This window comes from Hermetia illucens, chromosome 3 (genome assembly GCF_905115235.1).
Source record: "Hermetia illucens chromosome 3, iHerIll2.2.curated.20191125, whole genome shotgun sequence".
In the NCBI taxonomy this organism is placed as follows: Eukaryota; Metazoa; Arthropoda; class Insecta; order Diptera; family Stratiomyidae; genus Hermetia; species Hermetia illucens.
In genome coordinates this window covers 167,774,176-167,800,266 of record NC_051851.1, presented here as the reverse complement: position 1 = coordinate 167,800,266, position 26,091 = coordinate 167,774,176, and the positions used below count along the sequence as shown (strand labels likewise).

Genomic DNA, 26,091 nt, shown 5'->3' with positions numbered 1-26,091 from the left:
CCCTAACACATGACCAACAAGGAAACCGATCCTCGTCAGTTGGATGAGCCTACTTTCAACTCTTGGCCTGTCTACACACCCGGCTGAAAATATCCCAAGAGGGGATGGATGTACTTTGAAATAAAACTATCTAAAGATGAAAGTACAAAACTATAATTTGTATTATATTTTTTTTCTTCAATTTACTAAGTAAATTGTGATTACAAACAACGAAAAAAAAAATTAACAAAAAGGTTTAAGTAAATATTTAGACGTAAAGTTTACTTTTCTCTTAAGGAAACCTCTTTCAGAAAATATCTAAAATTTTCTTCCCTGTGATTACACAAAGTCTAGTGGACATTTCCCGCAGTGTATGAATGTGATACCCTTTTATTGGTGATAAACTGAAGCCCACACTTTTCAACTTACAAATAAAATTAAAGTAATTACACATACGTAGGTACGGATACAACAAAAGAATATGATCAATGTTGGGTGCGAGTGGCTGTGATATGATGTCAGGATGCTACGTATTATAACAAATCAGATTTAAAGCTATTCATCCCCTACTCAGCATAGAATTTGTCAATTAGATCGCTATATTTTTTCACGACAACATTCCGTTTGACTTTCATAGTTGGTCCTGTTTTGGGGAGACAAATTAAGATACGATTAGTTTGGGGGAGGAGGGGGTTTGAATCTTCGTGGGAACTCACCTAGTTCACCTGTAGGTACGGAGAAATCTTGGGGTAGAATTAAGAATTTTTGGATGCGTTGGGCATTGGAGATGGCATGCTTGTTGGCAGCATCGATTCCTTCCTGAATGGCCTTCAAAACTTTTGGACAAGGCCCGGCATTCAACACATCTTTTACGGTTTTGTGGGAGACCCCCAAGGACTCCATCCATGATATTGACTCCTTGCTAAGATTGTCTGTTGGGGCACCAGTTTCGGCATCCATTTCAGTCTAGGGAAAGGAAGGAAGATATAAATGTATAGATTCATCTTGAAGGACCTTTTTTTGTAGGGAGCTATTCCGGAAATTTTGATGGATAGGCTCGTCGAACAAGGATAATCAGGTGACTCCTTTACCAAATTCCGAAAAGCCTCTATCCAACAATGGGGGACTTACCTTAAGAGTTACAAACATTGTTAGGAATTTCTTCTTATCACCGATCAAAAACGCGTTACTGATATTTGGCAATTCGGTTTTAACTAGGTACTCAATGTGTACGGGTGGTATATTCTCCCCACCAGCTGTAATAATCAACTCCTTGATTCTTCCGGTTATATAAATGAACCCTTTCTCGTCAATGTACCCAACATCGCCAGTATGTAACCAGCCATCGTTGTCCAAAGCCTCCTCTGTCTTCTCGGGATCATTTATGTAACCCATGAAAACGTGTCTGCCACGGATGCAAAGCTGTTGAAATTAAAAAGGATATGGTTCAAACCGAATCGATTTTTACCAAATGTAGCCAGGGAAACCTACCTCGCCATGACCTCGTTCGTCAGGATTTAAAACTTTGGTTTCAGCTCCAGGCAAGGTCTTACCAATAGTGTCCAGCGATGGTATATCATTGGGACAAATGCAATGACAACCGGCTGTCTCAGACATACCAAATGCATCGCAAATCTTCAAATCTAAACTAAGGAAGTATTTTTTGGTATCAGATGAGATGGGCGCGGCTGCACTGCAAAATGTCCAACAACGATTCAATCCCAATGCACTTCGAATCTTGGACATAACAAGGTATTTCGCAATTTTGTACTGGCAGCTTTCTGAGTTTTTCCTGGAAACAAGTCGAACAAGACAGGATAAGCCAATGGAAATAGAATGACTACAGCAAGACTCACCCCTCCAGCGAGTTCATATGATGTTGTAAGGCAACGTCCTTGGCCCAATTCGACAGCATCTTCTTCACTCCCGTCGTCTGAGCCGAAATGGACATGAGTCGTTCCTGGATCTTTTCAAAAACACGTGGCACACCCATGAATCGAGTCGGTTGAGCTTCCTGCATGGTTCTTACTAGACTTCCCTTCAGAGCATCCTTGTCGGCAAAATGTACTGTAGCTCCGAGCACCATTGACAGGAAAATGTCGAGAATTTGAGCTGCCACATGACTCAGTGGCAAATACGAAATGATTGATTCATTTCCTGGAGTTACATTTGGTATGACTTTAGCAAGGGCACGGGCATCCCAGGTGAGATTGTCGTGATTTATCATGACACCCTTAGGGTTTCCAACTGTTCCGGACTGTTGAGTATAATACATTAATCTAAATGGTCTGAATATTTCCCGGAGCAAGGGTAACTCACTGTGTACACCAAACAGCAGCACTCATTGATTACGATATTTTCCAGGCGATTTTTCAGCTCCTGATCCAAACCGTCCACGTTCATATGTTCAATGTCCGACCACTGTAAATATAGTTCAAGCATGAGCCCATGACTCCAGCGTATATGTTTAATTCCATTCGGTTAATTCCTCGCATCACTCACCCGATAATAACCATCGCTTTTCTGTACATATGGTTCGTAGGGCTCCTGAATCTGTATCGCTGCCTTCAAATTCGGCAATTTATGTCGGATCTGTCGAATTTTCTCCATTTGCTTGGCATCGTCAACCACAATAATATTTGCATGTGAACTTTCCAGGACATGAAGCACGGCATCAGGACCATTAGTGGTATAAATACCGGCGATTACGCCTCCAGCATGCACGGCGCCCAATTGTGATAGGAACCATTCAGGACAATTGAATGCCAACACTCCAACTGCATTGTGAGGCTCCAATCCCAATTTTATGAAGGCTTTGGCCACGTGATGGACACGTCTCTCGTATTCCCTATAAATTGAAAGATAAAATTGAAATTTACACTTGAACAAGGAGCAAGGACCAAGGATTAGTTTCGAAATGAAATTAACTCACTTGTAGGTGATAGCTTGCCACTCGTTTTTGTCATCCTTGAATTTTAAGGCTTCCACATCACCGAACTCACGAACGGCACGCTTGAATAAGCCTGGAATTGAGATAGGTTCATCCGCTCCAGGACCCTCGTTTGCAACTCGTAGCTTAACAACTCCTAAGCGGTCAACTGTATGATAGTCATCGGCGGGCTTTATCCGATTGGGTCCAATCGATTTTCGGTGGTCAGTCATTGTACTATAGGTTTTACAGAAATCAACTGGAAATTGAAGCAAAAGTGGGGGTTAAAATGGGTTGGACTGTTGGAGAATATTTTATGGAATTTTAATTGGATGAAAATGGCTGTTCCCCTGAAATCTGAAGACTAATTAATGAACCCGAAATTGCTTGCTTGGTGGGCACCCAAAATTTCCTATTTCCATTTCAGCAGCCTAGACAAACCTTACTAAGGGAAGTTTTGAGGAGAAGGATAGACATTAAAGATTGCTGAAAAAGGTACAAGTCAAACCTACAATCTATGCTTGCTAACAACCCCTGTGTGAGGCATGGAACCTCAACCACCACTTGGTCTCATTGTCCTTGGTTTCAGCTCACTTCAGGACATCTTGAAAAACCTTCACCCTCCTATCAAGTGTTTTTTGGCAAGCGCTTGTTGGAAGATCTGTCCATTAGCTATCCTGAGTCAGAGGATTTGGCACTATGGCACAACCTCCAATAGAACAGTCGCCCTTTTTCATTATGTAACCTCCTCCTCCCCCTAATCAATATATCCCTGAATACTAGCCCGTTCGCTGATATATTGTAATTTCATATGCATACTACCAATTGACTTCCAATGCACCAGAAAACCGTTGCAAGTCCTTAGTAACGCAATGTCTTAACATCGATATCTTGCTTTCGACTCTGCACGGCCATACAGACTGGTCTGTAGGCTGACTTCCACCTGTCCCTTGGTAAGCTAATCTTTACTTCCTAATTGGGTGACATCCCCAATCTAAGGCTTCATAATCCTCCTGGAACCCCGCACGGCTTTCCTAATCCTTTTTTTCTGGTATTTACAGCGGATATTCCTAAGCCCACTCACAACCAGGACCTCTTCAAAATCATCCAATGAGCTCATCGTCTATACATCTATGAAAGATATTGCGTGCGGTCAGGATGGTCTGAATTCACATTTGTCCGAACTTCACTTTAAGTGGAAAATTGTCCGCAGTCCCAAAAGTGTCCTTCGCGGAAATAGGGTAACTCCGCTCCCGATTCCCTTCCATCTTAAGAGGAATGTATCAGTCGATCTCAACTCAACTGCTACAACGTATATGCCAATGGATGCCCACTAATTCTCCTCTCCTCCCACTCTGTTTGTCAACCACATCCAGAACTAAATTTTAGCATGAAGTCGAAGCGCGAATAACCAGGCTGGAGGAAAGCTTTCTCTCTTCTGGGACTGTCAGACCCAACCAGGACTATCTCCCTTCCTGAGAGTATAGGCGGATGCCGAAATCAAATCAAATTCGATCCGGAGTTGATGGACCTCTGAGAAAGCGTCAGCTGAATCAGACGTCCCCAAAAAGGAGATTTGATGGTAGAGCTGAATTCTTCGGTCAAAACGGCTGAAAATATTCTTGGCATTCCTCATTGGTAGAGGCGCAAGTACGGGCCAACAAACGGGACATTGGGATACAATGCAAAGATACTGATAAAGTCGCAACCAAAGGGACTATTCGCGAGGCCTTATAAACACAGTTTGGACCACTCGGTTTGCAAGATTCCACAATCAGACGATTGAGGAAGGCAAATGGAGATACCCAAACGGAAACTATATGCTTACCAGCTGAAGCAGCGTTCAAACTGCTGGCGGCTGGTAAAGCAAAAATAGGTTGGATCGTTTGCCAACTCAAATAGCAGGTGTCACTCTAAGGCTCTTTTAGATTGCTCTCAAGCGCTGCTTTAAAAGCACCACTGACAAGTCAAAAAGGTGCAAAGAAAATGTGGGGAAAAAGATCACATGCTTATGGAGTGCAAGGCTTACCCTGAATGTATGTTTTAGAAGGGAAAAGGGGTATCCACTGTCGGCACATTGTTAGTAACAGCAGATGCCCAGTAATTAGAAGAAATGAAGCTGATACAAATCAAGCGCAACTACCGCGAGGCAGCGCAACACCTACTCGCAGAGACCATCTATGAGAAATGAATTGAAATGGCCATAATCACCGAGCCTTATCGCAACAATAAGAGTTGTAGCTGGACTACAGATATAACTGCAAGACGACAATATGGACGTTTAGAAATTAAGCCATCCAAGAAGTGATGGAGTTTCCAGAAGTCTATCTAGAAGTCATCTGCATATATAGTTGCTATGCTCCACCAAGCACAACGAAAGCCGAATTTGAGGAAACGTAGGGTATGCTGGGCAGGGATACCAAGAAGTGGAAACCCAAAATCATGGCGGGTGATTCCAACCCATGGACTGTGGAGTGGGGAAATCAAACTACTAACACGCGGGACCGTATTTTGCTCGAGGCTTTCGCGAAACTAGATTTACACTTTTCATGGGACAGGCTCGGGCTCAATAATCGATTTGACATATGTGAGCACCACATTGGAGAGAAGAATGGTCTAGTTTGTCAGTGAGCACTATACTCATAGCGACCACCAGACAATTTTTCTCCAGATCGAATATGGGCCTTGCAGCGAAGTGAGTTCCTGTGAAACTGGTCCGTGAAAAAGTTTGAAAAGGATGCATTAATAGAGCCCACAGAGAGGCTTTAGAAAAGGTGAAGGAGATGATTAAACACATAATGAGAGCATGCGACACTGCTCTACCAAGGCGGGGAGTCCTTGCAAATAGACGGTCAAAAAATTGGTAGAATAAAGAAATCGCGGAGCAGCATGTTTTCGAAAAACGATCTAGAAGAAGATCAGATTTCGACTCAAAGGGGAAATATATAGCCTTTCAAGTAGGCTTAAGCCGACTGTACGCACCAGCAGGCGAGAATGATTCAAGGAATTTGCGGGAAGGTAGACCAAGACTCTTGGGGGACAGCGTACAGGGAGGATATCCAAAAAAATGAAAGGACGAACATCACCACTGACCTGCCCGAATCTTCTGCTTCATGTAGTGATGACGTTCTTCCTCCCAGATAAAGAGGAGCACAGAAGATATAAACAACCTGCGGTACCTGAGGAGAAACTGAAATTTGCGGGAGCATCCCTTAAACCTGCTGTTAAGACCAGACCCCACTGCATTATTAGCTTATTTGAAGCGTGCATGGTTGAAGGAGTTTTCCCCGCTCGGTGGAAGCAGAATAAACTAATTTTGCTACGGAAGCCCAACAAGCAACCGGGACATCCACCGTCATAGTATCCTATTTGCCAATTGACCTAAGCAGTGCACCGTCATAGCAGGAGTACCACAGGGCTCTGTGTTAGTCGAACGTGATTTAGAATGAGGTCCTTGTCCTTGTCGTGTCGGAAGAGGCCACAATAATCAATTTCGCAGATGATCTAGCCGTGGTTTTCGTTTCCCAGAAAGAATCTAACTTAAAAGGGTACAAAATATCGGAAAGCGTAGCGGGAACCGCCAAAAAAGTAGCAGTAACGTTGACATGACTCACAGAGGGGTCGCTGGACACACAATCTAAGTGAAGTCAACGACAAAGCAGCGGGATTAACTACCACCTGACACAATTTCTGACAGGGCCCGGCAGCTAAAGATTCAGGAGGGATGATTCTCTCTTTTGCCCTGGATGTGGGTTGCATACCTGACCTGACCTAGGACATGTTATATTCTACTCTCCACGAATTTGCTCAAAGTGGAGGAACCTGCAAGACTCTCTGCAAATCAGGAGAAGTCCGCAGAGCATCGTCGCAAGGAGGGCGCGAAGAATAGAAGGCTTGGTAACTTAAAGCGTAGTTCGGCTTTGCGGCGGTTTCGCGGGGAAGGAAGAAGGAAAAAGTGGGGCGGGGGGGGGGGGCGGGGTGGTGGTTTTAGTAGGTGAGAATCCCACACATCGCTGCAACCTGGCAGCGTTTTTTTCAAATTTCCACCTCCTGAAAGTAACCAAAAATAGCTTTCGACAAACAAAACAATTTCAAAATAAAACTTTAGCCAAGTATGCACTTGTTGTTGTAGGGAGTTGGCAGTGGAATCAGCAAAACTAATAGAAGAAGGGAGAGATTTTGTGGATTATGAGAATTGCGAGTGTGAGTCCGAAAGGGTTTCAAGTTACCGCAGGCAAGGGCGGTTTCGACGCTCAATAAGTACCTTGTATGCGCTTTTTCAATCATTGACTTCACAGTAGAGAGCATGGCCTTAAAGCGAACAAGGTCATTCTTAGAAGCCCCGAACTTTTTCCCCAGTGGATGTTACAGGCGAATGTTATTAAGAATCTTCGTTGTGAACCAAGTTAGCTACGAACATAGGGAAACATGGGAAGAAGGGACATAAGAGGTGGTTAGAGCTTGATCACACGAGTTACTTATCATATGTACCCAGTTAAAAAACGGTAAAGCTGAATTTAGACCGTGAAAATTGGGAAATGCCGGGCCTGTTATCAAGTACGGCCCCCAGTAACGAAGGTATGTACAACAGTTCCGCGACGACCAAAAGAAGGACACTAAGACACAAGGCGGTTGGAACGGCAGGTATTCTTTCTGGTTCAGAAGTACGCCAATAGCGAGGAGGCCCTGTGGCAGGCGGAAATTAACTTGCAGATACTGAAAGAACGGCATAGGATCGAGAAATTGGAGTACCGCCAACAGAAGAAGGAAGGAACAACGAGACCCTTCCACCTTCCCCCGTAGCTGGATTTATGAGAACATTTATAAGAAATGAGCGTAATAAAGAATTTTCCCCATTAAAGTCCCCATGCCCGGCCCGGAACCTGCAATTGGGGTCTCGGTAGCAGTAGGTAGACACTGCTATCAAAAACTGAGAACAAGCTTCCCACAATAACTGGTGGCGATGCCTTAATGCTGCTAGACAGATCAAACTCTTCCTGTCAGAACCAAACATAATTCACTAGGTGGGCATATGTTCAGAATAGGAATTATCCAACATGATACGTGTCAATCCTGTAATGAGGAAGCGGAATCCCCGGAGCATTTTCTATGTGAGTGTCCCGCTTACGGACGCATCAGACATCAGATTTTTGGTGCTGATGTGCTCCAACTGCAGCGGATAGCATCTCATCCACTAACGGAAATCCTGCGATACGCAAACGAATCCGGGATATTCCGTTAGATGGGGGAATCGAGTACAATGGACCACTAAGGCCGAGATACAACCATCTTGAAAGAGTACATATGTATGTTTTGGTATGCATGGTCACGGACACTGGTGGTTGGTGGACAACCTGTTAATCTGAGACATTTCCCGCAGCCTTTAAAGAGTTTATTGCAAAAAGAGGGCTGTGCTCCTAGATGTAGCGGATATTTTAAAGACTCCGACTGATAGATACCAGGCGCTTAAGAAAGCGCTTCTCGCCGTGTTTGGCATCACCGAAGACGGGAGGCCGCGTCACCTTCTTTTCGATCTGAAGCTGGACGACGAGCGCCAGTCGCAATTCCTGCGGCGCCTGCAGAGCCTCTGATGAAATCGCTGTGGTTGCAGCACCTCCCGCCCCACTTGCGCTCCATCGTAGCCGCTAACGACCAAGATGACCTGGAGAGGTCGCCAGCGTCTCCGTACCGAACGACATATCGAGAATTCAGAACGACACGACCATCGGCCCACCGGATCAGATCGCCCTCGCAGGCTTAACCCTGAAAAGTTGAAAGTTGCAAAAGCGGAGTTCCAGTTCATAATAAGCAAAGGTTACTGCCGACCTTCAAAAATTCCCTGGGTAAGCCCCCTACACCTCGTGCCAAGGAAAAACTCTTCTTGGCAATGCTGTGCCCATCCCGGACAAATATTGGATGCGACACATCTACAATGTCACCATGAACCTTGCTGGCAAACGTGTGTTTTCCAAAATTGACTTGTTGAAGGCCTTCAATCAAATACCCGTCGCCGAAAGCGGTGTGCCAAAAACGGCGGTCACCTTCAGTCTATGTAATGTCGTGCAAACCTTTCAACGTTTAATGGACGAGGTCTTGCAAGGACTGGACTGTTCTTATTTTTCTCCTGGACTGTTGCTTCTGCTATATGGAGGACACCTCAACTACATATCTCAGTTTACAATAGACTTTCGTTTCATTACTGGCTCAAGCAACAAAGGAGCAGATGCACTCTCCCGTATCGAAACCATCGAAATGCATGCCTTCATCACCCCATGAGCAATCCCTGGACACGGAGGTACGGAATCTACTCCGTGACGACACCACATTTCTAAAGCTTACACGCAAACGCTGCGGTTCAGACAGGGAGATCGTTTGCGAGGTGTATCTTGGATATTTGTACCCCTTCGTCCCCACATGGTTACTCAGGAAAGTATTCAACGTCTTCCGTCTACCGACGCATTGAAACGGCCGTTCCACGTGTAAAACCATCGCAAAGAAGTTCTTATGGACTGGAATGAAAAGGAGCATTCGTATTTGGGTCCGCGCTTGTATACCATGCCAGCGCTCGAAGATCTCTCACCGCCAAACGAACCCGCTCCAGATGTTTCTGGTACCCGATGAGGGATTTCAGCACGTCTATCTAGACATCGTAGGTCCATTGACTGTTTCATAAGGTTTCAAATATTGCTTGACAGTAATCGACCGGTTCTCCAGGTAGTCTGAGGCGATTCCAATGGGTGACTAGACTCCAGAATCCGTGGCAAACGCTTTCTATAACAACTGGGTTACACACTACGGAACGCGCCGTACGATTACAACGGACCAGGGTACTGAATTTGAGTTAGCCTTGTTTAAGTCGCTAGCCAACTTCAGAGGATGCTCTATAGACCAGGACCGCGCCTTATCACCCCGCGTCAAACGGAATTGTCAAACGTTTGCATCGCACACTTAAGGCCGCATTCTTGTGCAACGCGCAAAACCCTGCCGGGCCAGAAATCCTGCCCACCGTCCTATTGGGACTTCGTGCTAGCTGCAAGCAGGGCCTGGATTCTCATGCACGGAGATGCTCTACGGAACTACCCTGTCACTCCCAGGAGAATTCCTCGTTCCCAACAATGAGGCCCGTTGAGGCTGCCACGAGTTTCTTACCAATCGACGTATCGACGAGTGGAATTGAAGCAGTCATCCGGTTAACACCTAACCTACAATTCGTTGAATTTGTTAAATTCCTTTTCGCTTAAATAGAACCGTTGTTGTTACTTTTTCGGGTGCTGAGTTTTTCATCATTGGCGAACGCCATACCTAAGGACTCGATCAAGCAATTCAACATTCAAAGTTTAGCACGATGATATCGAAAAAACCCTATTTTAAGGGGGGAGGACAACAAATGACAGGGGGTGACTTCAACGAGCTTTCATTGGAGTCGAATAAGGAGGACCCTTCATGAAGTTCCCACCCGAGATTGAAAAAACTCACTACACATTATGTGTACCAAGACGTGGGAAGGAAATACTGGCACTGACATAAAATTCCTTCGGGTACGGGATGAAAAATTATGCAGAAAAACCTGGCCTATCATGAAATTAATGAGGGCACCGCCTTTAATCACCTTATTTAATTAAAATCTTCATTCTGAGCCACCAAAAAAACTCTGAGTCCATGAAAAGTCATCCATTCCTTCTAGTTAAACGTCAGATCTGGTTCCTAAGGTAAGGATCCACCTTTCAGCAAGGACATTGATGGTTGAATTCGGAGGCAATATTTTTCAATCTTTGCTGCCTTCGTCAAATTACTGATAGACAGATATGGCCTGGGGAGCAAAATGATAGCAACATAGCCTCATACCCGAAAAGACCCGAAAGCTGAGGAATTTATCCAAAAGATTAGTTTATATATAACCATTATCAGTCCATGGGAACTGAGTCACTTGCCTTCCAAAATTTGTATGGAACTTTCCTAACCCCAATCCCACCATCAATCGCCTCCAATCCTCCCCATATCTAACTGAACTCATTAATACAAATTAGCAATTCTGGACAGAAGCACAACCTCTCTTATCACTAACATTATCAAAACCACCAGACCGAAAACTTATATTCCTTGTTTACTCGGGAACTCACCATGAACTGGGAACTGATCGCATCACTTTTCATCACAGAATTTAATTTCTCAGATTTAAAATTTAATGCAGACAAAATTGCAATAATTTTCCATTTGTCTACGGTCAATTGGTCACCAACTCATTAACAATTTGATAAGAGCAAACTGCAATTCTTTAAATTCAATCACGCTTAATTCGAGTGTCTACAATTTATAGATACTTTCTATCAATCTAATTCGTTATAATATCAGAAGCCAACTGTGGCGTGTTCCCAAAACTCGCGTGAAAGCTGGAGTGATTCAGGGAAAATTTGCGATAAATGTGACTCACTATATTTGCATGATTATCGTGTCGCGATTTTAAACATGTGGGGCTGGCAAAAGATAAGGAACGCGTGGAAAACATAGTTGGAATTTTACTATTGGAAAAGCGTCTTTTGGTATTACATACTACGTTGGATATCGTCTTATAGAGAGCTTTAAGTAGGCATTTTTTGAATGGCAAAGCCATATTTTTTTATTGCGTTAACAAAAGCTGTCATTTGATCTCAGTATGTGGCAATCTGTCATAGGCAGACTAGAGGCACATTTGGTAGTCATTCAAGGGGCTGTAGTTAAAAGGGGTTGCTGGGGATGGTTGACAGATTTTCCCGGAACTGATTTCTGTCAAGTGCGAAAGCAGAGTCATTCAGTGCTTTCAGAGGACGCTCAGATTTCCTCGATATGCCTGAAGAGAGGGGTCCTCTGGGCCCGGAATTTTCTTGATAGGCTAGAATACATCGGTCATTTCAGTCTGGATGCAGGAACGCTTGACAGTGATCTTGTATTTTATTGTATTATTGAGTACGAAGCCAAACGACTAATTCTACATAATCAAGAACGTCTTTTGGAGCCGAGAGAAATTATCTGTTGGCCTCTGTGTTCTTAGCACAGAGAAAGGCTCTCTTTAATCTCTTTCTCTCTATTTCCTTACCAGAGGGAGAGACCTTCAAGACCCACGACAGCGTCCTTAGTACTTGTAATTTTTGTTTGTAACTTCATGGGAACCATATTTATTAGAAAGAGGTACGGCTGCAAAATCGGGGCGGGGCAAGTATTAGCATATGGATTGACTTCCATTAAGGTCAGAGCTCAACTTTGCGGTCACTACAAATGACACCCAATGCGGAGCTGAGCATTTGCTAGGTTTTTGAATAGTGAATCTGTGGAAGATCTCTCTGAACTTAATTTTGGCGTCTCTATTTCCCAACTCGACCCCACTCCACTGGGTTTAATTTTTAAGTGTTGATCTACACACCTCTTGCCGCGGAGCCAATAGTCCTTAGCCTCATTCGTACTCCATCTTATAAAAGAGAGTTTCTGCCCTATCCTTCATACTATGCCATCAAATTTTGACATTCATGTGGCCGTCCTAGGAGTTAAGTTTCTCAAGTGATTATCTCTGAGAAGTGTCAGGATATACAAGGCTTAACGCCCTCCTGTCTAAACTGGGTAAAATCCTTCCTTTCTCTTTTTGTGGGTTCTAATTCTTTCAGTTTCATAAATTTGGAAACTTTGACATCCCTTCCTCTTTGTCGGGAAGAAGGAGAGCATGGGCTTCGACAATTGTGAAAGTATGAAAGTATTTGGTCAATTCAGCCCCCGCAATTGCTCACCCTCATCCCGTTTGATGATTCTAAGTATGGACTCTTGTGATTCCCTTTTGATGGAAAAATTTGCCTTCGCATCAATGTCGAAGAGGGACTCGTCTGTGGCCGTTTTCCTTCTGGAATTGACTGCAGGAAAATTCCTTCAACACATGTAATATAAATTTTCGAGGCTGGAGTTATGTTTAACATCCTAACGGTTGAGCCGATGGCGTTGAAAATTTACCAGTGGGGGAAGGCCTTCATGGGTTCTTGTGTTCTAAGATTATAAACCAGCAATTTAAGAATTGATGGACGGTTTGGTTTTACACAAAGTACAGAGTAGCTCCTGGCCCCTTGGTGGGGAAACCACAAGGACTTTCGTGATCAGCTTACGCTCTCCAACTCGTTGCAAATTTAATATTGAACGCATAGACAACAAAACCACAACCCTATATTACACGGCGTATAATCGGCCAGATTCATAAAACATCATTCATCAATTTTCGAATTAATTAAAAATTTTTGAATCGGCATCTTTCTGTTTCAATATACCTCCGCAGGCGGGGTTTTCTGGCCAGGAAAACCTTCTCGGAGCTGTCTTCCAAAGAAACAAACAAGTCTCAGAGACCCAAGTCAAGACTACAGGGCAATACTAGCGTATGAGCCCTAAAAAGAAAATCGCCATCAGGGGTCGCCAGCGACCTTTAACGATACGGGGTTTGACGTCCCCGAGGTGCCCAAGTGAGTAGTTCTGACCCACTAACTGGCAGTATACCTATATCCTAGGTAGCAACCTCGAGAGCTTCTCGGTGAAGAGCGAACCGCGAATGACCGGTACACGTCGAGACACCCTGGAAGTCTCCGGAGCCGTCGACAACTCTCTGTCGACGTCGATGGGGTGATGTGAGCGTAGCCCTGCCAAGGTGGTAGTTGTGACGTGTATCAGGAGCCAGCCCCTTCGGGACCCTGGTCGGGTAGTGCGCATTGAGCCGCTGTTAATAGACCGCGTTGCCCCAGCGAGGACTGATTCGTCCGTGAATTCAGGGATCAGCTAAGCGTAGGTCAGGCCTCAGGGAACGACTGACCGTGCGGAGATGGCAACTCCAATACCTTGTAGTACCCCCGTTCCGAAAGAAAGCACAGTCAGAATCGCTAGTCCTGAGCAGATGGATTCGGACACAACCCGAGGGCAAGTGTAGTCGACGGTCCTAGCTAGAGCCGAAGATGAAAGGCTCATCAGGAAATGCGCAGCAGTGGTGAAACGTATGCGGGCAACGTTCCTTCAGAGAAAGGCCAGCAAAGGCGTCAAAAACGGGCTGATGGAACTGGAGGAACTATTAGAAGGCATCTCTTCTATAAGTGAATGTGGAGAGCAGCGAAAGACAATTGGAGAGCAGAGACAGCCGCACTCCCCGCTGGGACCAGATAGCCCACTACAAAGTGAACTGGGCAAAAAGCGAAAAGAGGATGACGTGCCTGAAGGAGGACTTTCTCGAAGTAGTTTCCAGGGACCAAAAAAAAGGCAAAGAAGGAAAAAAGGAAACAACTGACTACGCCGTCAGAGACACCTCAAAAGACAAGGTGACTGCAAACCAAAAGCCAGGAGCAGAAAAGACGAGGAAAAGAAGAAGGACTAGACCATCGAATCTGCTCATTAAGCCGAAGGCAAGATATTTGCTGAAGACCTTAGTGAAATCTACTAGAGGATGAAACCCGAAGACAACGGAGTAGAGGTATCTTGCATACGGAAAACGAGGAGTGTGGAGTCCTCGTCGAACTGGACGCAAAGACAATTAGCAAGACTTTGTTCTGCGAAGCGGTCTAGGGGTTATTAGGGGAAAAGGCTCTTGTTTCCAGCCTAGAGCCCATGTGCTCTCTAGAAATCCGGGATCTTGATTGTCTCACAGAAAAGGTCGAAGTTGAGGAGGCGATAAAGCGTAAATGTTCAATGGTAACCAATGCCTGGGTAGGTATCACCTCTCTCCTTAGCAGCGGGAGAATTGAAATTGGATGGGTGCGAATGCGGATAGCATCCACCAAGTGCTACATGCGTCTGGACTATGGACACACGTCACATGCCGGAGATGCGGCCAAGTAGGTCATCATGCGAAGACCTGCAATGAAAGTGAGAGTTGCATTCTCTGTAAAGATCGTGGCGCATCTGGTGTGAGCGTCACACAAACTGTGGGCTCAGGACGGTGTCTAATCTTCAGAGAACGGGTTCTTCTGGATCCGGTGTTCAAGGATAACGTTTTTTAGCCTTTATCTGACACCGAATTAGACAATGTCGGACTTTCGGCACCGGCTTGATGCTCTGGAGGACGCCGTTTCGAGCGCGGAGGGACGAATCCTGGTAGACGGTGATTTTAATGAAAGTGCCCTTGAATGGGGCATGCCTCAGTCAGACTCCAGAGAGAAACGGATTCTGGAAATGGCATCGGAACCAGACTCGTGAGGGCAGCATTCCTGACATGACTTTTGTGTTGGAATCTCTGGCAATATCGGTGGACGGGTGGCGAGTCCTAGAAGACTTCTCGCAAATGATCAGCAGTACATCGTGTTCGAAGTGGTTGACGCTACTTGCCGGTAAGCACCAACGCGACGCTCCCCCTCCCTGTGGAATGTCGCGAGGGTGAATATCGGGAAGTTTATCGAACCTCTTCGAGCAGGCAAAGCCGCGCTGGAGGACACTCCGGGGGGTGGTAGCGTCGCAGCTGACACTGTTGTAGCCAGACTTACGCTGATCAGCAAGAGTAAAGGAGACCCTTTGCTTCCATCTGCATACCGACCGCTCTGTATGCTTGACACGGCCGAGAAAGTGTTCGAGGTGATCATCAGGAGTAGACTTCCTGAAGCGATCCGCGCTGCCAGCAACTTATCCCCAAGGCAGTTCGGGGAGATCCACAGTGAATGCTATTATGGAGGTCGTAGATGCGGTTCATCGAGCCGAGGGACACAGCCGCCGATCTCGACGGATAGTGCTCCTTATAACGCTTGATGTCAAAAATGCCTCCAATTCCGTAAGACAGACAGATATGCTAGGCGCATTAGAAAACTCATTCCGCATGCCAACCTATCTCTTGCTCTATGAGACACTAGAGGGCCAAAGGAGGATGGAAATCACGTCGGGAGTAGCACAGGGATCCCATCCTAGGGCCGCACCTCTGGAATGCTTCCTACGATAGTCTGCTGAGAGTCTATATGCCCGAAGAGTCGCGCCTGGTGGGTTATGCAGACGACATTGCGGCATTTGTTACCAGACACACTGTTGAACAGATGCAAAGCAGACTTGGATGGCTGCTCACGGTTTCAGTCTTGTGCTGGAAAAAACCAAAGTAATAGTTGACCAGAAGGAGAATCCCGACCCTGCGTCCTATACTGATCGGCGAGTTGACTATTGAGTCAAAACCAGTGGTTAAATACCTTGGTTTAATGCTCGACTCAAAAATGAGCTTCTTCGAGCAAATCAAAGCAGCAGCGGACAAGGCTGCAGCTAGAGTCGTGGCCTTGAGTCGGCTAATGACGAATGTTGGAGACCCTATATCTACTAGGAGACGTTTCCTTATGGGAGCAACGCAGTCGACTCCGTTCTATGGCGCGGAGGTATGGGCTGATGGTAAGGGGTTCCATGAACTAACAACTCGCTTCCTTCCCTCCCCTCTAATTGGTGAAAGGGATTCCTTGACTTGAAGGCTCCCAAAGCCGGGAGAGCTTGCCCGGAGTAATGTGTCAAACAGTTCCAGGCTAGTTCCCTCCTCTCCTCTCCTTATGGTAGCAACGCAGTCGGTTCTGCTCTATGACTCGGAGGCATCGACTGATACCCTTGACAAGGAAGTTTATCGTAAGCGTTTTGCTCAAGTGGAGAGGCGGGGAGCTGTGCGAGTGGAGTCTGCTTATGGCACTGTCTCCAAACCGGTTGTGATTGCAATCGCGGGAGTGATCTCCGTTGCCCTCTTTGCCAAGGAGCGTAAAGCTATCTACCGCCGTAAGGGCGAGAACTTAAGAGAGCTGGCAACTCTCTTGGCAAAATGAACCAAGGGGCAGATGGACTGCGCGATTGAACCGAACACACGGTGAGATTCATTACTTCCTTACCCAACTTCTAAGTGAGCATGGAGGTTTTCAGTCTTATCTGCACAGGATTGGGAAGGCGCGATCTCCTGATTGTGTATTCTGCAATGAAGTGGCGGTGGCGGTGTTTAGTTGGTAGTCCGGTCTTATCGCTTGAGGTGTTGTCTTGGTGAAATAGCTCCCCCCTCCCCCCTGATGGCGCTTTTTGAAAACAACTTTTTGGGTATCTTCTAGTAAAAAGCTAAACCCACACTCGTCCCAGATCCAACAGATGACATATAGGACGCATTCTTTAGTCCACAAAGTTCAACATTTCTCTCCACGCTTTTGTGGCGTTTAGTGCACGGTCAAGCCTTTGGAATTGAGCACAGACTTTACTCTATTCCACCAAGATGCAGTGAATAGGACGGTCTTTCCATAGACGTGATTCATATGGTTGTCATCCACCCTAAGCGGGGCAAAAGGCGATAATGACGCCTGAAATTGCTGACATGTGCTTAAGCTCCCTCCAAAACTTCCTGTGAAGCTTGCCTTTCTCCCCACTTTTCTGTGTTTCTGAGGTGATCCACTCATCACTCGTATGCTTTTGCTTCCCGGAACGCCGCTGAGTCCTATTATCCTGCTGAGTATAATCCGCATTGCCAAAATGTCCTTGGGCCCCGGAAAGTACCACAGCCTTAAAGTTGTCACGGTGGTAAACTTCTTGATTGATTCTTCAATCTACAAACATTCCGCGTAATATAATGGCCAACCACCGACTGATGGTGCTCAAAGAAAGCAGGGGTATCAAGAGCCTCAGCGAGTTGTCTCCAGTACACTAGGGCTTTTACTAGGACAAATTGTTTCTCAATTGTGAACACGATTCACATTTAAATCTGACTTACTATTATACTTACGGCGCAGATTTGTCATAGAATTTTTACCCACCCCTCTGAATCAAAATCAAAAAATCGCCAAAAATATTATCAGAAATTGGAAAAACATCTGCTAAATCAAGCTAATTTTTTTTTAATCATTAGTCAGCAGCGATTAGCGTCGAAGCTTGCAGTCATCAAATTTTTTATTCCCAAACAGCGCACCATGAACCAGTCGAATATTTTTAGCAGCTTCACTGTGACACTAATTTTGGGGGTGAAGTCTTCTTCACGGATGAGGCTAACTTCATTGATAAGAAAAGTGAAAGAACATCCAAAAAAAATGGGTAACATACGTACGTGATGAATTTCATGACATTCAGGAATAATCGAGCATTCTTTTGAAAAGTGGTATCAATCAAGGTTAAGCAATGTTGTGACCAAAACATGACAGGCGGGTTCACTAAGATTGTGCCACGCACGCGGTAACCAGTTGATCACCAGCTGGTCACAATCAAAATTTATTGCGTTCTTAGTTGGAATGAGTTGAGAGCTTAGATTTTAAAGTGGTTTATGGTATGATCCAGGTCGGTGAGGTGAAAAGTACGTAAAACAAATCTTTTTTCTCAGATAGTTTTTGCTCTATTTCATTTTGAGTCCTTCCCAACACAAGCGAAACAAAATTATTTGGACCAAAAGCTGCTCTAATTTCAATGCCACCACCCTAAAGGCGCTCATCTTTGCACCGAATTATCTTAGAATCTTCAGGTGTAACCAATATTCAAATGAACAAGACACGACTTTCCCAGACCTAAAAGATTTTTTATTGACTGTAAATATCTGAATTTCGGGTACCACTTGCTCCCTTCTTTAGCATCTTGCAAGGAGAGGGATGCAAGTAGTACTCAAAGTATAGATATTTACAGCCAATAAAAAATCTTTTACGTTTGGAAAAGTCACGTTATAAAAAGCTCCCCACAATTCTGAACATTCGCTACTTGGAAAATTGACAATCTTTTTGTGTTGAGCATAAAATTCGAACTTTTCCAGAATAGAATGCAATTGTCTTTCAATTCACAATTCACGAAAATCTCACAATGAAAACCAGATAGCAAAATTATAACCCAATAACAGATAAGAAAATCTAAAAATTGTTATATTTGATTAATCGTTTGGTTTATAATTTAATTATCTGTAGGTTTATGTCATACTATTTTTATTCGAATGACAATGTTGATTTTTAGATTGAAATTACAAAACACAATAGATTACTCCAGCGAATATAATTTGGTTAATGAAACAAATCCATACAATATAAAATTATAATGAACAACAAATTATTTGTTTGCATGAAATTATGGAACAAATTCTGCAATTACTTAAACGATAAGTTGAAGTCAACAAACGATAAATGAATTCAGAAGAATTGTATGCATTGAGTTGTTTAAAATCAAATGATGACTGTATAACTACATTATTTTAAACAAAAAAATAACATTGGTCTCCTTTTCTTACATTTAGCACTGTAGTGCTATGTATATTTTCATGCTAACGCGCAATTAAGTGTTATTTACATACCGAGCCAGTACAGGCATTAGAGAATATTTATATATGTAATTCTATCAAACTGTTGAGTGCTTGCGCTACTTTTGATCAATGTTCGAGAAGAGAATAAGTTTCTTTGATTCAGATGGAACGTGGTCACCCGAGTCGAAGCAAATGAGAGCGTATTTTTTTTATTTCGCGATGAGCGATGAATCACCGGACAGATCGCAGCAGAATGTTTTTGAGCCGTTTTTGGTGCGTTATGCCATCAAATACGTTTTTTAAAAAAAAAACATTTCACGAATGTATTGAAAATAAGGATTCTTGAGGGTTCCTACTTTCGTGCATAGCTTGAGTGGATTTCTAGTTTTTCGCGTTCAGAAGTGCCCGCCGAGAATTTTTACATCACTTAAATAGAGATTATATGATGAAAACATATCCGTATATCTCGTGAAATTTCGCGGTGAGCAACGCTCCGTCAACGAAAACCCGGAAAATTATATTTCTTAAGTGCCAAAGATGCATAGGTTGACATCCAGGGCAACTCAGTTAATTTTACCATGCTACGCCAAGCAAGAAACTTCAGGAACGCCACCAAGAAAAACAAAGCCTAAACAACGGAATTTCTTTCCAGATCCAGGAGATTCTATTCCAAAGAATGGATTAAGCAAGTGCAGAAATCGTCGGGGGGGGGGGGGGGGGGGGTAATAGCGCGCCAGTTAAATCTACGCGCGATTATACCGGGTCCACTTTAATGGGGTTCAACTCATTTCAGAACTTCCCAAGACTCCGGCACTCCTCTACATGTCTGCGCCAAGTGCTCTTAGGGTGCTCCACTCGGCAGTATGTAAGCTCCTCTGCATGGCGTAGCCAGCAATACAATTGTCGCCTTTCCTTGTTCCTTCTTTGTTCCAAGTAATAACGGAGGGGCGTACTCCGATGATGAGTCGCAAACAAGTGTTGACGAAAGCTTGGAGGACACCTTCCATGTGCTACTCCCATATAGCAACACAGAAGGAACACTACCACAGAACAGTCTCAACTCGATTTTGATGCCACCGTCAGCAAAAAACACGCTTTCTAGGTATACAAATTGATCGACGCCTTTGACGCCGATGACCCGTCAGACTAAAAAGCTTGGCTTTCTTGGTTTTTATCTTCAGTCCAATTCTATTCCCCTTTCTTTCCAAATCCAGAGCCATTCGACCTAAGTCCATGACTCCGTGAGAGAGCAAACCATTGTCCATTGAACTCCTCTACGTCTTCTGAACAAGGTAGTACGAAGAACGTCACCCTACATAATATCTGTGACAAGATACAACATTGACGGACTCCGATTTAAACCTCGAATTCGTGGAAATTTGCGCTATCATATGTCAAACTGGTAATAGCCATCAGCTTCTTAGAAATGGCGAAGCGAAAATCTAAGCTCCGCAAAATGTTCCATAGAGTTTTGGTTAATGCAGAAGGATTCGCGACGGCGGCGAACCCGCAGATACCAATGGTCGCACTCAAGACGGGTGCACTTCTTTGGAATCTTACAGACCATCCCAGGTTTCCCATATGAGTAGAACGAGCAGATATGCTGAAACTCCAGCTTTGATTCCGTAATTAGCCAGATCTTATGTCGCCCCTTTGGGTCATGGCTAGCAACCTGCGAGGCACCCGAGAAAAGAGCATTTACTTGGCACCCCAATGCTCACCGGTATTATCAGGCGAGTTATTCAGGGTAGCTGTCGTACAGGTTCATCCTAAAATATTGTACAAAAGTTTATGTCAATCGTGGTAACTCAACTGTAGACTCCACTCATCCTAATTCCTTGTAGATTGAACATCACACCAGAAGGGCGTCTTCATTTAAAATAACAGTATATGCCCAGACAGGGAGGGGACCCCCTTAGATAAGAATGAAATCCGTTGTGGATCGTCCTTTTTCGATTGTGACATTCGCGTCAAGAGATTTTAAGCTTTTTCATTTACTTTTTTGTTTTTCATTTCAATTTGGGTGCGATATCACCACGTGGGGTTTTTGCCAATGATATGTGAAGAACTGAAATCTCCAAAAAGATCCTCATATATTGCCAAGCTTATCTAGTTCAAAGCCGTGCAAGCGTTTATAATATATCTAAGAGGCAGGTCAGGGTAGCTGGACTTCGGTGTCGACATACCTACATTGCCAACCTTCCCCACTTGTTAAGGTTTTCTGGAAAATAACCTTATTGATATCAGTTCACTGGCTTGCTGCATATCCGTCTGGGTGCCCGTCCGTCACACATTATATCTTAGAAACGGTTACTCCTTTTTATAGGAAATTTTTTTAACAAGGTGGGACCTGTGAATTTTCCGTCATGCAACGAATAACATAGCTACACGTCACAAAAGGGGGTGTAGCTTTTCTGAGCGTTCCAAACGCTCTTTTCATCTGGTTACAGTGTTCTTCGTCTGCGATGAATGAGATATGGACTTCACATCGTATATGTTCGTCATTTCATCTGCCAAAATGTCAATCGCCACCATGCCCAAGATACGACGAATACTGCATCATCTGAAAAGCGGTCGAGCTCAACACCGCCCCCCCCCCTCTTCCTCCCGCATCAGCTTTTCGATTTTAACATTTGCCATGGATCCCTTGTCGCATACATACTGCATGCACTGCTCATAACTGAGCTTCCAGTCAATCATCACTCCCAAATATTTGATGGCCGGCTTGGAAATGATGATATGATCCAAAATTTAAATGTGGGGATAATTTCTTTCAACGCGCTTAGTGCTATGGACTGCTCCCCGTTTTTTCTCCACATAATCATTATTCATCACCGCCGAAAGCTCTTGCGACTACAACAAGTGCTATGTCATCGGCGTAACCCCCGACCATGGTCTTCGAATTCGGAAAATTAACTACTTCATTATACATAATACCCAACACTAGGGGGACCAGTATAGAGCCTCGCGGAGTCAACGTACCTTTGAGATCCGCCATCGAAGGAAGCAAGAATACCAATCTTCGCCATAGATCTCGCATAAGATTCCAGTTGGCCGAATTGAAAGTATTTCTCACGGCCAGGGTCACTACCACGCACGCGGAGATTTTCCAGGCTTAGGCAGCATTACCAACATCTGCTGCTTCCATGTTGCAGAAAATATACGCACCGAGATGCTCGCTTGGAACACCTCAACATAAATATCCAGCCTGGATTTCTTGGCGAGTTTAAGGACCTTATTCGATGCTGCGTCCAGGCAAGGGACTTTAATGTCCAGTAACTCCTTACTGGTATCTAATGGAGATCACGGATCGCCGGAAGTTGCCAGCGCCCCTCTTTCCCTAAGGGAATAACCCACGGATGGTTTTCAACAAGAAGGTAGGGCGAGTGATCTGCAGAGATGAACGGTTTCCGAATCATTCTACGGGCTTACGTCGCCTCCGAGTAGAACTCCTTAAAGCATTTCCTCTTACTCTGATTGATAGCCAGCTCAAGCCTTTTGTGGGCTTTTTATAAGGGTGGTCTTTTTACCCCTAATTGATGCTGTCTGCTGCCCTATGAGCCATTAATCTGGATCGGTGCCAGTGGGATCGTAGTCAAGCCAGTTCACTATTCCACCAGTAGTTAGGTTTTCTACTGGGAAATGTGCATTTCCTAGGAATGGATGCGTCACATCCTTTGGCGAGGTATTACGCCACTCTTGCCGTAGAGGTACCTACTTTAGCAGGTTGGTCTAGACACATGGTTATAAAAATCTGTCTAAAGTTTTTGGAGACCAGCCTGACATCTTTCTCGGTTTCAAGCGGCAGTGCATGGCTAGCAAAAGTCTGGTCTGCAACCGAGCCAGACACTCCTTTCCGAAAGGTTTCTACATCACCTTAGTTGGCCAGAAATGAATCTGAATTTTTGCTTCTCACTCAAGGGCCCAAAATTTGAAGTCGCCGTCAATCAACTTTAGACTTCAGACAAACAAACATACTGCAAAGCTTATTCTGCAGAGAAGTCGAAAGAAGGAAGTATTGTGGGCATACTGACTGGTCATAATTCACTAGGTGGGCATATGTTCAGAATAGGAATTCTCCAAGATGAGAAAGCAGAATCCATGGCACAATTTCTATGTGAGTGCCCCGCCTATGGACACATCAGGCATCAAATGTTTGGTGCTGATGTACTCCAACTGCACCGGGTGGCATCACCTGCGATACATAAACAAATCTGGGATATTCCGTTAGACGAGGGAATCGAGTACAATGGACCACTATGGTCTGACTGCTCCCCCACCTCAAACACACACACAGTTTAACTTATGATGGCAATTTCCATCTCAGATTGATAGGTGGTTTGTTCGATTAAATCCTGAGCGACCTTGGAATGATTGAGGTTTATTTGAATAAACCTCATTTTCTTATTGCAGTCATCGAATTTCTGAAATCCAGGCATTTACAACTTTCACTAATATGCCGAATATTCCCTACCTCTTTTCCTTCGTAGAATAGGCATTCTGGATCCCTATTTCACTTTCTGACAGTATAGCTTTTCTCACCACACTTTTTGCATCGATCGAGCCGATCCACGTCGCTGGCGCATGTCTTCGCGAAGTGCTCAAACATGAAACATTTAAAGTACCTCATTAGTGCGGTCTGTATATCTGTCGATCATACGCACTTTTCTCAGAACCGATTATACCTATTAGTGTGCAGATTCTTCATTGAAGAAAACCTTACCAACATGTCTACGTCTGAGATCTGAGGATGCCGGGCAGCTGCATAGAAAATGCAGAGCCGTCTCCTCCTCCTCTTCCCCACATTAGCTGCACATAGCCGAAACCACTACCCCTTTCCTTTCCATATGATAGTTTAAGGAGCAGTGTCCCGTTAAAAGCCCTACTAGGGTTTTCATGTCCCACTTCTTAAGGGTCAACAAAAATGCAGCTCCAGTGGGCCTAGGCTCTTTCTCAAGGATTTTCGCTTGCCAGCAAGAGTCTAAATTTCTCCACTTGGCTGCTTGAATCCTTGCAATTTTACCCTTCAGAGTAGACTTGACAGTAGATGGTCGGATTCCAAGAGCTGGTTCTGGCCCCACCATTGTGGGTCCAGACCCTCAGTAAGCCAGTTTGTCAGCCTCCTCATTACCAGCGATGTTAGAGTGCCCCGGCACCCACATCAGGAATGTTTCGTTCAGTCGGCCAAGTTTCAGCAGCACCTGATGACAACTCCACACCAACTGACTTGATATGTCGTTCCTATTTAGTGCTGATAATGCCGCCCGACTCTCGGAACAGATTCGAATGGTGCGACCCCTCCACTTTTGTCGCAGGCATTCTTCTGCTACCAATGAAATGGCATATATTTCCGCCGGAATCTGGTCGTCATTTTTACGTGAGGTCGGGCCAGTTCTATAATCGGCTTCTCCGAGAATACTCTTGCGCCCGATCCACCCTCCATGACTGACCCGTCGGTGAAGATTATTAAGTCTGTACTCTGAAAAGACTCATGGCCATTTGTCGACCATTCTCCTTAATAATAGTATTCTTACTATTTTTTTTTTAACCGATTGTAAACTTAATTAAGTTCATACAGGAATTAGACAACTTTGCAATAATGAAGTCTGAAGCATTATAATGGTAAATTTGGTGAAAATTCTACCATTATTATAACAATACCATATACCAATTTACTACACACAATTTACTACATGTTTGTATCACATTAAAATGAATAGTCTGACATACTCAGTACACAACTCTATCGTTACATGAAAAATCCACGAAATTTTTCGTATCTAAAGTGCTAACCTTCCAGTTTTCGACTTGTAAAAAATTCTATTTGAAGTCTAGCACTATTGGGATAAATAATTCCACCAAATTTATAAAATTTTATAATCCAGCAGACCAATTTGTCGTATGTGTCCAACCAAATCACCTTTTGCAATTTAATTTATATTTTTGATATAATTCGGACTGAATTAAAGATTCGAAATTCCCTGACTTCTCCTAAAATTCTATTCGCACTCGATCTATAGAAAAGTAGAGGGATATCTGCCATTCAATGATAGTAACAAGGATGTTTTTTATATATACCGGTTTGCGTCTTCGAAATTTTATAGTAGAGAAAAATCATTGCGCATCATCGACCGTGACGGTCATTGCGGGAGAAAAATTCTGCACACAAGATCTGGTATGCAACACACACAAGAAAACTATCTAAGCGCCATCGACACACCAATACATGAACTAAATAGGTCACAGGCCAATTAGTTAGATCGTCCCCACCCCAAAGATACAAAATGGCATTCCGCAACCTTTTGCCATTTGCTCCTTCTGTATACAGTCTTCTTGCACAAACCATACATATTTTGAATGAGAATCTATGAAATATGATACATCTTCAAAATTTTCCGGCCTTTCCCACTTTTCATGGTATACTTTTGAAGATAGTACAATTATATGTAATAATTAAGATAGATGAACTAAACCTTGAGGAAAGAAAGATGAAACAAATAAAAATGGAAATGGAAAAATGTAGATACCAATATACGTTTGTAACCCAGCATTGTGGCATTGACTCCGAGTGACTGCTAAGGACCGTCCAAAAACCTATGACTTCTCATGACGAATAAACGCTCAACAGAAGGAAATATTTTTTTGTATGCAATGGCATGAATTGTAAATAAACTTTCTAAAGAGAGAATACTTATTAAACTTATATTTCACCCGTCTTGCGCTCAGGGTACCTTTCTACCGGGTTGGAAAATTGTTCATGTTCTAAGAAAGGAGAGGCTTGTGATCCCTCTAACTACCGACCAATAGCATTAACTTCAATTCTGTCAAAAGTTTTTGAAAAACTTATCAACTCTAAATTAATGACTTATCTTGACTCAAACCACCTTTTCAATGACAACCAATACGGATTTCGTTCTATGCCCTCGACCGGTGACTTGATGACACTTCTCACGGAAAAATGGAATCATTGTCTTCATGATCACGGCAAGGCCAAAGTTGTTGC

The 26,091-nt window shown here is 44.0% G+C and overlaps 1 protein-coding gene across 5 annotated transcripts in view; it reads right to left on the bottom strand.

The window, feature by feature from the left end:
- Window positions 1-240: 240 nt before the first annotated feature.
- Window positions 241-26,091, bottom strand: part of LOC119650968 (very long-chain-fatty-acid--CoA ligase bubblegum) — an 81,973-nt gene continuing 56,122 nt past the window's right edge. For 4 of the 5 annotated variants that reach the window (XM_038054224.1, XM_038054227.1, XM_038054226.1 and 1 more), the window contains 8 exons: window positions 2,912-3,167; window positions 2,482-2,827; window positions 2,299-2,400; window positions 1,836-2,236; window positions 1,471-1,771; window positions 1,111-1,401; window positions 696-945; window positions 241-622 (listed from right to left, as the gene is read on the bottom strand). In XM_038054224.1, the coding sequence (XP_037910152.1) occupies window positions 546-622; window positions 696-945; window positions 1,111-1,401; window positions 1,471-1,771; window positions 1,836-2,236; window positions 2,299-2,400; window positions 2,482-2,827; window positions 2,912-3,167 (2,024 nt within the window). In that variant the 3' untranslated portion in view covers window positions 241-545. Of the gene's footprint in view, window positions 623-695; window positions 946-1,110; window positions 1,402-1,470; window positions 1,772-1,835; window positions 2,237-2,298; window positions 2,401-2,481; window positions 2,828-2,911; window positions 3,168-11,028; window positions 11,246-26,091 lie in introns of those variants that run through there. The other variant, XM_038054225.1, reaches the window with a different exon arrangement.